Consider the following 18,077-nt stretch of genomic DNA (forward strand, 5'->3'; position numbering starts at 1 on the left):
TATGAACAATATTTGTATGATTAGCTTCTGTTCTTCCATAAAACTTCAGCTAAAAATCATTTTAGCTCTAAAGTAAAATTGAAGTCTTTAAAAAATGGCAGATGTTAATTTAAAAGCAGATAAACTAATGTAGTTAGCTGTATAATGATAGTCTAATGGAAGTTTCATAAGCTTCTTTTGTTTTAACTCAGAAAGTGTGTCAGAGTTCTGGAATATGTGCTAAGCTAAGAATTTTATCCACTTAAATATGTTTACAAATTGTGTAAAGCAAAAAAGAGTGTGTATCACTATAGTGAGCAATAGAGTTTTGTTCATATCTGTTTGCCAAAAGAAAAATAAAAGATTAATTAAACATTTGTTTAAATTGTTATTCATGAACAATTTTAGAATATAGAAATAGAGATAACTCTTTTTTGTTTTTATCCTCACCCAAGGACATTTTTTCATATTTTGTTCAGATAGAGTGGGAAGGAGAGAGAGGAAAGAGAGAGAGAGAGAGAGAGAGAGAGAGAGAGAGAGAGAGAGAAGCATCCATGTGAGAGAGACACATCCAGTGGTTGCCACCCACATGACCCCAACCGGGGCCAGGGACAAACTGCAACCAAGGTACGTGCCCTTAGTGGGAACTGTACCCGGGTCTCTGGACCACAGGCTGATGCTCTAACCACTGAACCAAATTGGCCAGGGCGAGGAAACTCTTAGAATTTTATCCAGCCTTTATAATGTCCTCACATGCAATTGAAAATAATATAATAACATATTCTTGCATTTAAAAGATTTGGAATAAATATGCCCCAAACAGAATGAGGGGGTAGTAAAATAATAGCCATTTAAGGCATGGCTCTTAGAAATCAGGTTGGAATTTGGTTTCTTTTAGAATAATGAAGGTTGATTTCGGGTATGTGAATTGAAATATTCTCAGACTGGTGGATGTTAAAGAAGAAAAGAGGAATAATTAGTGAGTGAGAATGTGAAGCAGTAAGAAGGACGTTTGTGCAGATGAAGCTGGCACACGTTTGTTAATGTGTCTTGGTGTACAGGTTGTCATGAACTAGCTAAAGGAGCACATCAGTTGTTTTTCTGATAATTAGCAATTTCATACTGTTTTTACTTTTATTGAACATATAAGTTTTTTCTTCCTGTCTAGTGTGTTGAACATAATCGATTCTTCTACTTTTTAAGTCTTGTTTGAAATAGCCTCTCTCACTACATGATCTCACTTATTTGTGGAATATAATGGACATAACAGTCTGAGGAATTGGGTAGACCCAGATACATGGAAGTAGTGTACAGACTGACAACCCTCAGAAGAGGGAGTAGTGGGGGGAGGGAAGAGATAAACCACAGAACTTATACGCATGTACGCATAACCGATGGACATGGACACCAAAGCCGGGGATGGGGTGGGGGGGATGGGGAGGAGGGTATCAATGGGGTAAAAAAGGAGAAACATCTGTAACAAAAATAAATTAATAAATTCATTTTTAAAAAAGTAAATAGCATTTTCAGGTACTGTAAAAAAAAGTAGCCTCTCTCCATCTTGTAGAAAAATAGAATTCATGGCATTTATAATTATTTGTTCAAGGTAAGATTTAGGAAGCAAACAAAGTTCTTGTCCTTCACCCCTTGTTTTTCCCTCCTACTTGAAGGCCTCAAAGCTGAATGTTTCACCCAACCTGCTTCATCTAGCCTACTGTCCTGCCTTCAGCCGAAATAGCACCTACCTTGGCAGGCTACCGGGTCCTGCCACCTGGGCTGGGTTAGGTTCCCCAGTTCAGGCGTGTTTCTAGTGACTAACAGCTAATTACAAGCGTGCATTTAGGTTATTGTTTTTTTTTATTATTGCTATTATTTTCCCCTAGTCTAAATACATTTCTGGCCTGTATATTAAGTGCTTAATCAATGTTTGTTGCCAGTCTTAAGATCAGTTGAGAGGATAGTATATGACTGAGGAATTGTCATATACTATGGACGAATAGGAATAGAGATACTGACAGTAGTGCTTGTTCATAAAAGGGCTGCTTTCCGATTTACCTTGTTCTTGGATGAATTCTGAAGTCTTTGGTCTATTGGGGAATGGAACTCCAGAGCACTGTCTTTTTTTCTTCTGATAGTGTGTTATGGTTAATTTATCTTCATGTGTCAATGAGGACAATCTGATTTTAATGAATCTATAAGATATAAAGGTCCTCTAAAATAAGTGTACAGACTAAAAATATATTTTAAAACCTTGTTAATATACTTGCCATGAAGTTTATATTTGTCTTATTTCAGTGTAATCAGAATGACTGAAACAATCACTGCTTTCTACAAGTTTGCTGAATATATCCATTCTCTGAACAGGGATGACACAGAATCTCCTGATTTTTCTTATCTATATCACCCTGGTCTTGATAGAAGGAAACTCCTATTTATGTTTATAATATTAACAAAGTATCAACACGAGGATTAATGAGAACCCTGAATGCATAAGTTTGATGAGGAAAAATAATGACCTTGTTTTACATTGCTGTTTTTGAAACAGGCATTTTCCTTCTGAAATCAGAAAGGCTTTATACACCCACATCAGAGTGTTTCTCCGCAGTGACACCACTGACATTTTGAGCTGGATAATTCTTTGTTGTGGGGGCTGTCGTGTGATTATAAGATGTTCAGCAGCATTTCTGGCCTCTACCAACCAAGAGCCAGTAGCAGGTGTGGGGGGAACAACGATGGGGGAAGGGGGATTATCCAGACATTCTATTCACTTAACCTTGTGGTTTTGAAATATATATATTCTTCAACCAACAACTGTATTTTAGCCTCCCCCAATCCAACAAAACTGCTTCTAAAAGTAGTACCAGTGACCACTTACTTGTCCTTGTCTTACTGGGAGTTTCTGCTGCAATTAACAGTAGACTGCTTACCCCTTGAAATTCTCTTACTTTTCATAACACTACTCCTTGCTGGTTCCTACTCCTTAGTCTCTGTTCTGGGCTGTCTCTTCCTCTGACTCCTTCAGGTTGTTACCCTTGACCATCTTTTCCTCACTCCACACTAGAACTTCCAAACCAGAGGGCTGAAAGTGGCCCAGAGGTGTATTTTATTTGGACTGTTTAGTGATTTAAAGGGGTGGGGGAGGTCAGTTAGTTGGTAGCATTTAAGAATGGAAAGATTTGCCCTGGCCAGTTTGGCTCAGCGGTTAGAGCGCCGGCCTGTGGTCTGGAGAGACCCGGGTTCGGTTCCCGCTAAGGGCACGTAGTTCGGTTGCAGTTTGTCCCCGGCCCTGGTTGGTCGTGCGGGTGGCAGCCACTCGATGTGTCCCTTCACGTCGATGTTTCTCTCTCTCTCTCCTTCCTCTCTCTCCCTCCCACTCCATCTGTACAAAAAATGGAAAAATATCCTCGGGTGAGGATAAAAAAAAAAAAGAAAAAAAAAGGGAAGATTTCCCTTAAAAGCCGTATTTCTAGCTTTTCAAAAAAATTGGAACGGTCAACACTGGGCCAAGATTTTCTCTTGGCAGCATTTACCAAGGGCTGAGCGGTGGCCGCGGCGTTAGGCAGGGCACTGGCTCTGTTCCTTCCCACCACTCCTTCCTGCCTGTTGACTTCCAATCGTGTCCAGGCCAGGAACGCCCATTTCCCAAGCCCCAGTCTTGCTGGGCATTCTCTCGTACAGTCCTCTTTCTGTTTCTCTCTGCTCCTTCTATTCTGTCCGTAATTAGACTTTGTATTATCGATTGTTAATATGGAATAGGCCCTCTCTGTTAGTCAAATTGATTTTACTTTGAAGTCCTTGAGATTCTAGGGTGTTACGTAGTTTATAATCATTAGTTAGATATTTCCCACAATCTCAGTGGAATAGTTTGTTTGTTTTTTTTTTTTTTTCATCCTCACCCAAGGACATTTTTCCATTTTTTTTGTACAGATAAAGTGGGAGGGAGAGAGAGGAAGAGAGAGAGAAACATCGACGTGAAAGGGACACATCGAGTGGCTGCCACCCGCACGACCAACCAGGGCCAGGGACAAACTGCAACCGAGATACATGCCCTTAGCGGGAACCGAACCCGGGTCTCTCCGGACCGCAGGCCGACGCTCTAACCGCTGAGCCAAACAGGCCAGGGCAATAGTTTGGTATTTTATCTTGTTATGGGTGAGAAGAGAAATCTACTCAGTGTGACTGACTTGTTTAAGTTTACATAAGTAAGTAGTCAGTTGCTCTGGATTAATATTTGATTTAAGGTTCCTAGTTCTGTGCTGATTTTACAGATGGTGCTGTCTCAAATTTTTTTTTTTTAAATTTTCCCCAAACACTCTGTCAAATTGATTTCTGGTTGCTGAGAAAGCTTGTGGATGCTGACATTCCATGAGATTAACCAGTACAGCAGAGAGCTCAGCAACCTTTCAGCTGGGCATGTGTAGTGAGTGTGTTTAAGAAGCGGGTCAAAACTCAAGTGTGAAGTAGAAAACCCACCTCCTTTTCTGTATTTCTCTGCCTAGGTTTCTTATGTGTTCATAAGTCCGAGCCAGTGCCACAGCCTTACCCTGCCAAGTACTCCCCAACTCTTATTCCCATACTTCGTATCTTAAATTGTGGTTCATCCCATCTAATGTACTTATGAGATCAGGTTCTAGGCACAATTGTACCCATGTTATACCCTATCATTTTCTTTCCATTCCATTTTCTCTCTCACCTAGGATAGTACAGAAACCTCCTAATCGCTTTTCCTGTCTCTTGTCTTCCTCCCTTAAACCTTTCTTCATGTTGCTAAAGTGAATGGCCAGAAACGCAGATCCAACTACTATCTTCCTAACCTAAGCTTCCCAGTGGCTCAGTCCTGCAGGATGAAGCACAATCTCATTATGACATTTAAGAAAGATTCATAATTGGTCCCGTGCCCCTCTCCGGCATCACCTCCTATCGCTCCATTCTTTAAACCTATGCACTAGAATTAATTATATTCCCCATTGACCCATGTATTTTATGCCTGAACAATTTTTTTCATTGTCTGTTTTATTAAATGTTTTTTTTCTTACATTTATTTTATTAACTGGTTAATTTTTAACCTATTATATAACTATTTTAGTCAACAGCAGGAAATCTTCCTTGAACCAACAAATCAAGTTCTTTGCTACCTGTACTTATTTAAATTAACATTTATTGCATTGAAATGTCTTCATGAGAGAAGTGACCTAATCTTTCTTATTCATTATCAGTACATTAGCCCTATAATGGTGCCTAACATGTAATGGCTACTTAATAAATATTTGATTATTGTAATCATTTTATAACATCTATATATATCAAATCTTTATGTTGTACACCTTAAACTAATACAATCTTATATATCACTTATATCCCAGTAAAACTTGAAAAAATATTCAAAGAGTGAATGACCTGTTTATATTTCTTACTTCCCTCTAGACTCTAAGCTCCCTGGAAGGAATGACTATGGTGTATTCATATTTGTATGCTAGGTATCTTGGACAGTGCCTGACAAGGAGTCACTCAATGTTTTTAACTTTTGTGATTCTCACTTTTTTTTTTATCCTCATCCAAGGATATTTTTCCATTGAATTTTACATAGAATGAGAGGGAAGGAGGGGGAAACATCTATGTGAGAGAGAGACATCAATTGGTTGCCCCTTCACAGCCCCTACAGGGGATCGAGCCCAAAACCCGGGCACGTGCCCTGACCAGGAATCAAAGTAGGACTTCTCAGACCATGAGGCAACACTCAATCTAATGAGCCACAGTGGCCAGGCTACATGCTTAATTTTAATTACACAAACATGACTGCATAAGTAAAAACAGGTAAATTAATTTGTTAATGTTTTAACATAGCATTTAGAAAACCTACTTTATTATATAAAACACTTTTGGCTTTAATGGACACTCCCTTGCCCAAAATAGTCCATTATATTAAGGTTTTACTATACTACTGTTTGGATAGTATCAGCTGAGAGACTGGCCACACAGAGTTACTTTAGAGGAGATGAGTGTCCGTGAGATATTTTTTTTTTTAATCCTCACCCGAGGACATTTTTCCATTTTTTTTGTTCAGGTAGAGTGGGAGGGAGAGAGAAGAACAGAGAGAGAGAGAGAGACATCGATGTGAAAGGAACACATCGAGTGGCTGCCACCCGCACAACCAACCAGGGCCGGGGACAAACTGCAACCGAAGTACGTGCCCTTAGCGGTAACCGAACCCGGGTCTCTCAGGACCGCAGGCCGACGCTCTAACCGTTGAGCCAAACCGGCCAGGGCCGTGAGATATTTTTTTAAAGCAAACCCTTATGCTCACTTTGCTTAGATAGTAACAGCATAAATGCTCTTAGGAAAGTAAAACATTATCAGAGTAAGTTAGAAAATAGTATTGGAAGTTATAAGACAAAGAGCAGTGATTAAATCGCTGAGAAATAATTTTATACTAGCCACTGGAAGTCATTATTAATCACCTCTTGTTTTACTGTTATGATGTTGATGTTCATTATAATACCCTTTATAAATTTAATGATTCTTCTTTAGGACTTTGACAGTTGCTTTCTTATAAAGTTTTTCATTAACCACTCACCCGATACATTTATTTATTTGATTATTTATTTATTTATGTACTAAATTTTTGGGGGTGATTGGTACACCAAACCACACAGGTTTCAACTGCACAACTCAACAAAACATCATCTGCACACTGCATCTGCACCTGCTGCCTAAAGCAAGTCTTTCCATTCCCATTTACCCTGTTGCCCACCTCCACCTACCCACACCCCACTTGGGACCTGGAGCGTATTATGCTAACTGAAATAAGCCAATCAGAGAAAGACAAATGCCATATGATCTCACTTATATATGGAATCCAATAAAATAAACTGTTGAACAAAATAGAAACGGAGGCATGGATACATGGAACAGACTGACAGCTGTCAGACAGGAGCAGTGTTGAGGAACTGGATGAAAGAAGGTGGAGGAATTAATAACAAAACAACCCATATATATATAGCACATAGACCCAGACAACTGTGTGCTAATCACCTGATACTTTTAGCATCCAATTATAATTGCATAGATCCCATTATTTTATCAGAATTTGCTAAAATGGTGATTTTTCTAAATCTGTGTTTCCTTACTCATTTATTACCTTCAATTAATCTGTGAATAAGAACTTTTTAAACTATTAGGTTATACTAAAATGCACTGTATACCGAAAAGCAAAATAAATGCTTCATTTTTTCCTTTATTAATTTTCAGACTTATGAATTGGTTCCCTAGCAAGTCCCGATATAATCAATGAGGTTTTTTTTATTTAAAAAATAGCATTATGAAACCTTAGGTGTTCGTGCATCGTTCACTCTCAATTATTATTTCTGATTCTAGATTTTCTGATTTTAGACCAGTGGGAGTCCTTATAAGTTGGCTTCTATGTTCTTTTGATGTGATCTTACTAGTCTTCAATAACTTCCATATCTCTGGCATAAGATATTCTAGTCTCATCTTGTACATTTCCAGCCCAACCTACCTCAGCTATTTCCCCTCCCTACCTCTTACTCTGGAATCTATCTTATGCCTCCTGCCTTCAACATGGTAGGTCTCAGAATGCTTTTGTTTCCATGACAGCAATTCTGCAATTAGAGGTTCTAAAGATGCATAATAAGGAACTTAATCCCTAGTGTTTACCTTCTTTTTCTTCTATTTCTCTTCCAAGCCCATGGCTGAACAGTTGTTAGTAAGAGCATTAAAGGGTGGTAAAAGCACTAAGATTGTTACCTTGAATGGGAAGAAGATGACAAAGATGCCTTCAACATTAGGAAAGCTGCCTGGCCTGAAGATTCTAGACCTTCAGAATAATCTAATCCCAAATGTGTGCCCAGAGATAAGCACCTTGACCCAGGTGAGGAATAGTTTATCTTTCTAGACTAAGGATGGAAAAGAGGTGAGGGCACAATAGGCTTTGATCTGTGGAGATTCAGCTTCTTGACTTGCTGTGGATGCTTGTTAGAGAGCATCAGCAGGCTTTCTTCCTTAGGGAATCACACATGGTTGGGGAAGAAGATGTTTCAGTTTACTCATGTTCTCTTTGACCCACATTGGAATCAGAGGATTAGGTCTCTGCCATACTCATCTTTCTGGAGACTCTTCTGGAAAGGCTTGGGAGTCTATATTTGCTTGCCTGCCTTGAGGGCTCAATGTGGAAGTGGGTTTGAGGATCCCTGAAATGCTGTTCATCCTGGGGACTATCCTGAAGCTTTTGCATGTGGAATGAAGAGGCATTTCGGGTATAAAAAGGGGCTTCCTTTTTTAGTTTCCCACAGCAGGCTGAACTTTGAAATGGAATGTTGGCAGGAAATGAGAAGCAGGGGACATTTATTTCTCTTGAAGTAGTTTTAAATCAGTTAAATTCATTTGTTGTTGTTGTTAATCCTCGCCTGAGGATATTTTCCCATTGATTTTTAGAGAGAGTGGAAGGGAGGGAGGGAGGGAGAGAGAAACATCAATGTGAAAAAGACACATCAATTGGTTGCCTCCTGCACAACCCTGACTGGGGCCAGGGATCAAACCTGCAACCCAGGTATGTGCTCTTGACTGGAATGGAACATGAGATCCTTGGTCCATGGGCCAATGCTCTAAACACTGAGCCAAACCAGCCAGGGCTAAATTTATTGTTAAAAGTAGGGTATGATTTCTTCTTCTTTTTTTTTTATTGATTTATTTTTGTTAGAGATGTTTCTCCTTTTTTTCCCCATTGACACCCTCCTCCTCATCCTCCCCACCCTGTCCTCGTCTTTGTTGTCTGTGTCCATCGGTTATGCATACATGCATATAAGTTCTGTGGTTTATCTCTTCCCTCCCCCCACAACCTCCTCTTCTGAGGGTTGTCAATCTGTACCCTACTTCCATGTATCTGGGTCTACCCAATTCCTCAGACTGTTATGTTCATTATATTCCACAAATAAGCGAGATCATGTAATATTTGTCTTTCTCTGCTTGGCTTGTTTCACTTAGGATAATAATTTCCAGGTCCCTCCATGTCGTCTCAAAGGATAAGAGATCTTTCCTTCTTACAGCTGCATAGTACTCCATTGTGTATATGTACCACAGCTTTTTTAAAAAAAATTATTATTTTTTTATTTTTCTTGATTTTAGAGAGAAAGAGATGAAGGGAAAGGGAGAGAGAAATAGAAACATTGATGGAGAGAACATTGATTGACTTCCCCCTATATGTCCCCCAATGGGAATTTGGCCCACAACCTGGGCATATGCCCTGACTGGGAATCGAACCAGTGACCTCTTGGTGCATGGGTCAACGCTCAAACACCAAGCCACACCAGCCGGGCTGTACCACAACTTTTTTATTCATTCATCTACTGATGGACATTTGGGCTGTTTCCAGATCTTAGCTATTGTAAATAGTGCTGTTATAAAAATGGAGGTACATATATTCTTTCTGATTGGTGTTTTCCACAGTGGCTTCACCACTCTGCATTCCCACCAGCAGTGTACTAGAGTCCCTTTTTTTCCACACCCTCACCAACACTTGTTTGATGATTTGTTGAATTGATTTCTTCTTTAAAAGAGCTGAGCCAGCTCTCTATGTAAGGCAGATTCAGGCTAATGGCATCATGTTTAGCTGTTCATGAACTAGTAATTTTTCTCACATATAATCTCCAAGGTTTGTGGAATTTTGAAAAAATAAAATCTTTTTCCCCTTTCCAATGGGAGTTCTAGAAGCAGCTTGAATAAAGTGTGCTAGAAACACTCAAAAGATGAACATAGATTATTTACACAGTTGAGAAATACTGCTCAGTCATCATCACAGTTGCCAATAAAAGGGCAGGTGAAGGTCTGAGAAGAGAGAAGGTTCCTGCAAAGAGCCCCGAATGCGAAGCAGGAGTCCTGGACACCTTAACTGGGTTAGCTCCTTACCAGCGAAATATAAGACACTCAATCTCATTGGGCCTCAATTCCGCCTTCGTTTACTGAGTGCAAACATAAGATTCAGCACCATTTGCCTTCTAGGCACTAGGAGCTGGTGCCCCATCGACAAACAAAACATGAAAATCCCTCTCTCCATGGAGTTCTAGTCAGAAGAGATAGAAGAAACAAATAAGCAAAACAAATAGGATGCGAGGTAGTGATTAGTGCCCAAGAGAAAAATAAAGCAGAGAAAGTGGGCAGGGCATGTTGTGACATTTGGCTAAAGTGTTGATGAATGGGCTCTGCCACAAAGTGTCTTTGTGGTCTTTATAACTTGGTGATTTATATGTCATAGTTAAAAGATCATAATACTTATTCTAACAGTTTTCTCTAAAATACCTTAAAAAGTTAGTTCTTGTGTTGCTACAGGCCATACCCTTTATTAATGATGACTGAAACTATCTCTCTACCACTTTTATTTTATTTTTTTGTCTATACTGTACTTGCCTTTGGGATTAATTCTTATTTTGTCATCATAGGAAGTCCAGTTGGTCTCAGTATGCTGCTTTTGTCCATATTTTGCACAGAATGCACCATTACTATTGTCTTGATATTTTTTAAGTTCTTAAAACAAAAGTGATACTTTTACATTTCCACACTCATAAAATGGTATCAAATAGAAAAGCAACATCAACCATTTAGTGAGAGCCAGGTACCATGCTAGGAACTCTGTTTATTTTCATGAATTATTATCCTCATATTATTAATACATTTTATGGTTCAGGAATAGGTTAAGTCACTTTTCAAGGTCACTAAACCAGGGACTACATCTATAACATGAGATTTTTTGAGGTTACTTTCAACTCTATTTTTTTTTTCTAATGTTCTATACATTTACTGTGAAATTTACAAGGGTGTGGTGTTCAGTTTATAGCACAAAAAACAAAACAAAACAAAACAAAAAAACCAACAAAACCCAAAACTGTGTTTCCTTATTATGGCAGATTTGAACACTATATGGTTATCCCTGCCTTTCATTTGTTTACATATCCATTCTTTTAACAAATTAATCTTTTTGTGTCTATGGTGATTCTGAGGATACAGGTGTGAAAGAAAAACGCAGTCCCTGTCTTGATGTTTGGGGATTAAATTAAATGTTAATATATATAAAGCTCAATGCCTGGCATGTAGGGACTTTTCATTAAATTAATGTTGTTATTATGATTAGTATTACCCATATGGTGTAACTAGTAACAATGATAAATGAAGGGGAGGAGGTTCTTTAGAGAATACAGAGCCTGCAGCTTCTTTATTTCTTTGCTAATTTGACTAATGCGACTCTAGAAAATTACGATCACTTCTAATGATATGAAAAGACAATTAGTTAATGTCCTACAATTTATGGTGAATGCATTTGGCCTGTAATATAGGCCTCATCATTTGTACTCCTAAGGTTGCTGTCAGCATGACCTACCTTGCATAGAATGCCGAACCATACTGGTTTTTCAGAAAAATTTAGCTCCTGCCCTCAAACATCTAAATGCTCAGTGCTTCCAAATATATAAGGGTTTACATTTTAATCGAATGCTTGTTTGTGTGTAATTTCCTGTTTTTGATCATTTGGAATTCTGTCCTTGCCTCATTTTTGTCTTTCTTTAAGAAGATTCTGATAGGATGTTAAAAAGCATGCCTTGTTAATGCTTTTAACTATGAATACCAATCAGAGATTCCTTCTTTTTTTTTTTATCCTCACCCAAGGATATTTTTCCATTTTTTGTACAGATAGAGTGGGAGGGAGAGAGAGAGAGAGAGAAACATAGACGTGAAAGGGACACATCGAGTGGCTGCCACCCGCACAACCAACCAGGGCCGGGGACAAACTGCAACCGAAGTACATGCCCTTAGCGGGAACCGAACCCGGGTCTCTCCGGACCGCAGGCCGGCGCTCTAACCGCTGAGCCAAACCGGCCAGGGCAAGAGATTCCTTCTTATGTTGAATGAATAGGAAGTACCAATTCTATGTTACTGGACTTATCTTTGGGCTCTAAGTGCATAAGTGCTTAGAAGTCGCAGGGATCACTGTAGAGTAGATGCTCTGCTGAATGTTGGAATCTTCAATGAAATTGTTTTGAGAAATCTGACTTTATGTACTAAGAAGTGACTGCAGCCCTGGCCGGTTTGGCTCAGTGGTTAGAGCATCGGCCTGTGGTCCATGGAGACCCGGGTTCAGTTCCCGCTAAGGGCGCGTACCTCGGTTGCAGTTTGTCCCTGGCCCTGGTTGGTTGTGCAGGTGGCAGCCATTCGACGTGTTCTCTTCACGTCGATGTTTCTCTCTCTCTGTCTCTCTCTCTTCCTCTCTCTCCCTTCCACCCTACCTGAACAAAAAATGGAAAAATGTCCTCAGGTAAGGATATTAAAAAAAAAAAAGAAGTGACTGTAGCCCTGGCCCATTTGGCTCAGTGGTTGGAGCATCGGCCTGTGGACCAAAGAGTCCCGGGTTTGGTTTCTGCTAGGGGTACGTATCAAAAAAATAAAATAAATTAAAAAAGAAGTGAGTGCAAATTTAAATAATAGTTTGAATTTAGCAAAATTATTTAAATAAATTCTTTCAGGATAGCTGTATTCAGAAGCATTTGGCATCGTATTGAACTGTGGTCAAAGATGGCACAGATTTCTGAAAAACAAAAAGGCATTTATAGGAATTAGCAGAGTGAGCCACAATGCTGCCTTTCCCCATGCAGCGTGGCTACACACCTGCAAATTATAAAAACAGAAAGCCTTATTACTTTTTTCATTAACTTGCTTTACTTATTTTTATTAAATAGTGTGTGGAACCTAACACTATATTATGTACTATGTAGGTATACCAAATGGGAATATTCAGTCCTTAAGAAATTTAAGATTAATATTTCACATACTACCTCTAATGTATTTATGCATGTTATAGGCAAATAATCGAATAGTTTGTTTCAAAATGGTATCATCAAACCATGATTTAGTTCAGAGGACTTACAGATAAAAGTGGACGTTTGATCTGGGTATATTTTACACTTGAAGAAAATGTTTTTTAATCCAAGTTAGTCACAGATATCATTTTAAAAATCAAGTAAATAATTAAAAGATGTAATAAATAGCATATAATTTTCTAGTGGAAATTAATAGCTATAAGCAAAGCATAATTAAACATTAGGAAAAGTTGCCTGGTCCAAGTTTGAGATGTACGTATGATAGGCACTACATTGAATCAAATATAGGGTTATTAAGAATGAGTTGATGGCTAGAATAAGAAAACAACAAATAACTCATTAGAAGGAAGTGAATCAAACTGGGCAGTTTGGAGCTGACTAAGCTCTAAAAATACTTTATTTTGAAAAAAAAAGTGGAATCATAATGAGTATTCCACAGTTTGAACCATTAGTTTACAGAAATGTTCTAATCAATAGCATTCAACTGATTACTGAGCAACTATTATATTCCAGACACCATTCTATGAATCTTAGAGAATCACAGAGACCCTGTCATTACAGAATTTCCACCTAATATTTATATGAATCAGTATAACACAAAGCAGAAGATAATAATCAGCCATAGCAAGTATACAGTGTCATGCAAGTAAAAAAGAAGGATGCTTTGAAACAGGCCAGTAACCAGGACAAGGGGAATGGAAACTGAGACAGCTGAACACACTGACAGAGCAATTTACAGCAGATACAGGTCACCTCCCTAGAAATAACATCTAGGCCTCAGTTACATTTCAGCTCCAGACCCAGAAAAACAGCAAAACCAGGTGGGTGACACCAGGAACAGCTGCTGTGACTAACAGCCCCCTGTCCTGACACTGACAACCAGTGAGGACCACGACCCTGAAGGAGCACACCTAGAACACAGAAGAAGGTTCTGTGACACCCTCTCCTAAGACCTCCCCTAAGATTCCTGCCTGCAAAAGAGAAAGAAAAGCCTCAAGACAAAGGACTCAGCACACGCTCTCCCCAGGAGCATGCCCGTGCCCCCACTGACATGCATCTCCTGGGCTCTAGGGGACCCCATGAAGCTTGCAACCAGGGCAGCAATGGGCAGTGGCAGTTCATCCCAGACAAATCCCCTGAACCTGTCCCCAAGGCCCCCTTTTCTCTGACTTCTTAGTGAGCCAAAGCAGACCAGCCTAGGCTCACTTCCTCAGCCCTTTCTTGTTTCACTGACCCCAGCTTTAATAAACATCCTCTAAAATTCACCTGAATGCATCTTGTGAAACTTTTCCCACACAAAGTCAAGAACCCACATGCTACTGGCCCAGCCCTAGGCAGACCCGCCAAGAACCGGGTCCCCTTTGCGGTAACAAAACTACTGAGAAGGTACGGTAGGGTAGGGAAGATCTGCCCTATATGCACCTGTCCTACTAATGATGGATTGGTGAGACGTAGGCAGTACTGCACGAAAGAGGAGTTAGAAAGATCCTCCTGGATCCTCTGATAAGCCAATTATACAGGATTGTTCCCTAAAACATGATATTTTTTTTCTTTGATTTAAAATCAAAATGTACCTTCTGAGATACAAATAGTCTTTTCTGTCACTCCTAAACATAATTTACCATTCAGAGTTCATTTCCAACTCCATACTCCAGAATTTTTTCATTAAAGGGTAAAAGAAAAGGAATCATGGAAGTTTTGACACATAAATAAGTTTATATAATACAAGAAAAATTAATAAGAAGAAAATTTAGGCAAGTTACATTTATATGTAAATATCACATGGTATTTGGTATGAATGTGTGTTCATGATTTAAATTAATATAAAGTACACAGATTTATTTACAATGAAATTCTTCATCCTTAGAATTCATGGAAAAGGTTTTGCTTCCACACATACTTTCCTCTGAGATTTCATTGTCCTGAAAACGAAGGACCATACGTCTTGGAGGCCTTCGACTCTTGTCAAGGTGAAGTTAAAATATACAGACGTGTCTTGTTTTTTGTACTTTGCTTTATTGCACTTCACAGGTGGTGTATTTTTTTTTTTTACAAATTGAAGGCAAGACCCTGCACTAGCAAAAAGATTACAACTCACTCAATTGCGATTTTTATTATGTGGTCTGGAACCAAACACGCAGTATCTCTGAGACATGTTTATATTCATGCAGCCATTCTTACATAAGAAGCTTAATCCAGAATGTGTGACTGTATTAGTTTCCTGTTGCCACTGCAACCAATTACCACAAACATAGTGGCTTAAAACAACACAAATTTATTATCGTCAGTTCTGGAGATCAGATATCAGAAATGGGTTTCACCTACGTAAAAATCAAGGTGTCAGCAAAGCTATGTTTCTTGAGGGAAGAATCTATTTTCCTTTGTCCAGTTTACAGAGGCCTCCCCATCCCCTGGCTTCTAGCTTGCCCTTTCATCTGTAAGCCAGCAATAACTGGTATACTATTTCTCAAATCACATCACTCTGATGTTCTCTTGCACATTTAAGGCCCTCATAATTACAATGAGCTCACCCAGATAATCCAGGATAATCTTCCCATGTCAAGGTTAAATAACCGCCAACTTTAATTCCATCTGCACGCTTGATTACCCTTTGACAGGTAACCTAACATATTCACAGATTATGGGGATTAGGATGTGGGCATCTTTGGGGGGCCATTATCTGCCCACCACAGTGACTGTGTGCAATCTTTTTCACATAGGAAGTAAGATTTCATTCTTTTGCTTAAATTTGGTAAAAAAAATGTATAGCAGTTGACCAGTGCTAAGAATCCAACAAAATCTCTGTTCTTCTGGTGAGGAATACAAGAATTCTGGGGACTGTTGAAGGTCTGAGACTGGACCCAACTTGCAGAATAACAGTTAACCTGCCACCATTTCACAGATGATGGTAGAAAGCATGAGGCCCCTTGAAAAGAGGCAAAGAACAGTTTATTACCCATAGCAACAGTAGTACCCAGAATATTGTTATTTTTGTACCAGTAAGGCAGAGAGTCAGATGATACCTGGATAAGCAGTGGGTTGTGTAACAGAAAAAGATCCACGAGTTTAGGAAACCTGAGCCTTTTATTTATTTATTGTTTTATTGATTTGAGAGAGAGAAAGAGACATTGATATGAGAGAGAAACATCAATCAGTTGCCTCCCGTACATTCACCAACTAAGGATCGAACCTGCAACTGGAGTATGTGCTCTGACCAGGAATGGAACCAACCATCTTTCGATATAGGACAACACTCCAACCAGCGGAGCCACACCGGCCAGGGGGAACCTGGGTCTTTTTAAAAAAATTATTGTTCTTTATTGATTTTAGAGAGAGAAGATGAGAGAGGGAGAGAGAGATAGAAACATTGATGAGAGAGAACATCGATTGGCCACCTTCTGCATATCTCCCACTGGGGATTGAGCCTGAAACCCAGGCATGTGCCCTGACCAGAATTGAACTGACGACCTCTTGGTGCATGAGTTGATGCCCGACCACTGAGCTACACTGGCCAGGGAAAACTGAGTCTTAAAATGAGCAGCAACCATCCATGCCCTCCTTTGCTCCAGAGGGAGACACTATCTCTAATTTTCAAGGCTATCAGCTGCATAAGTATCCTTGAAAATGAGTCCAGAACAAAGTCAGTAGGTACCTTTGCTTAAAGATGTGCAAAAGCATGAAGACACACAGTCTCCAACAAAAAGATGCCTCTATCTATTATTTTAATCGTTGCCAATTTTTTATTTTTGTCAATTGCAATATGCATTTTTAAAGTAAATAAATAACAAGAAATATCACTTGTGATTTCCCACACCATAAATGATTTTCAGGTATTTTTGAGGGCACAGACTGTATAATGCTCATTTTGTATGCTGTGGCCTAAGTTCTCATGGGAGTTTGTTTTTGGCATTGTGTCTTATAGAATCTAAGTATATGGCACAGATACATGAAGATAATACAGTAATTTGATATTATGGCACAGCAAATAAAATCACAAGATATAAACAAAATTGACTATAAAGTGTTTTATTTATTTATTTTTTGATGCTTAGAAATATATCCACAAACAAATCAGGAAAAAGTAATACAGTAAAAAATGCATACATAACCATCTTTAAGGAAGTAGGTGAGTCAACATTCATTTAAAAATATGCATTGTATGCCTACCTGATATGAGCCACTAGTTCTAGGTGCTGAATATAAAGAAGTGAATAGTAGCACTTACATATAGTAACAGTGACAAAGCAATAATCAAACCAATGAATGCATGAGTAGCTGAACAATTCAATAAGGAATAAAATAAAACTAGACCACCAACTTACACCATACACAAGAATAAACTCAAAACAGATTAAAGACTTAAATGTAAGTCACAAGACCATAAAAATCCTAGAAGAAAACATAGGCAGTAAAATCTCAGACATTTCTCATAGCAATACTTTACTGATATGTCTCCTCAGGCAAGGAAAACAAAGGGGAAAATAAACAAATGGGACTACATCAAACTACAAATCTTTTGCATAGCAAAAGAAACCACCAACAAAATCAAAAGGAAACCCACTGAATGGGAAAACTTATTTGCCAATGATATATCTGATAAAGGGTTAATTTCCAAAATTTATAAAGAACTTATAAAACTCAACACCAAGAAGACAAACAACTCAATTAAAAAAATGGGCAAAGAATCTTAGTAGAAATTTCTCCAAAGAAGACATACAGATGGCCAGTAGACATGAAAAAATGCTCAACATCACTAATCATCAGAGAGATGCAAATTAAAACCACAATGAGATATTATTATCTCATACCTGTCAGAATGGCTATCATCAATAAATCAACAATCAATAAGTGTTGGTGAGGATGTGGAGAAAAATGAACGCTTGTGCACTCTTGGTGGTAATGAGACTGGTGCAGCCACTGAGGAAACCAATATGGAGTTTCCTCCAAAAATTAAAAATGGAGCTGCTTTTTGACCCAGTGATTCTACTTCTAGGAATATATCTGAAGAAGCCCAAAACACTAATTTGAAAGAATATATACACCCCTATGTTCATTGCAGTGCTATTTACAACAGCCAAGATCTGGAAACAGTCCAAGTGCCTATTAATAGATGAGTGGATAAAAAAGGCTGTGGTATGTTTACACAATGGAATACTACATAGTTGTAAAAAAAAAAAGAAGGACATTTTACCCTTTGTGACAGATGGATGGACCTGGAGA

At 38.8% G+C, this 18,077-nt stretch overlaps 1 protein-coding gene across 1 annotated transcript in view; it reads left to right on the plus strand.

Moving 5' to 3' along the window:
• The first annotated feature begins 2,626 nt into the window (after positions 1–2,626).
• The window catches only part of LRRC69 (leucine rich repeat containing 69), a 58,278-nt gene continuing 42,827 nt past the window's right edge, over positions 2,627–18,077 (plus strand). Inside the window, exons 1-2 of the mRNA XM_036264314.1 lie at positions 2,627–2,694; positions 7,682–7,867. Coding sequence (XP_036120207.1) covers positions 7,685–7,867 — 183 coding nt within the window. The 5' untranslated portion in view covers positions 2,627–2,694; positions 7,682–7,684. The remainder of the gene's footprint in view (positions 2,695–7,681; positions 7,868–18,077) is intronic.

This window comes from Molossus molossus, unplaced genomic scaffold (genome assembly GCF_014108415.1).
Source record: "Molossus molossus isolate mMolMol1 unplaced genomic scaffold, mMolMol1.p scaffold_m16_p_16, whole genome shotgun sequence".
Taxonomy (NCBI): domain Eukaryota; kingdom Metazoa; phylum Chordata; class Mammalia; order Chiroptera; family Molossidae; genus Molossus; species Molossus molossus.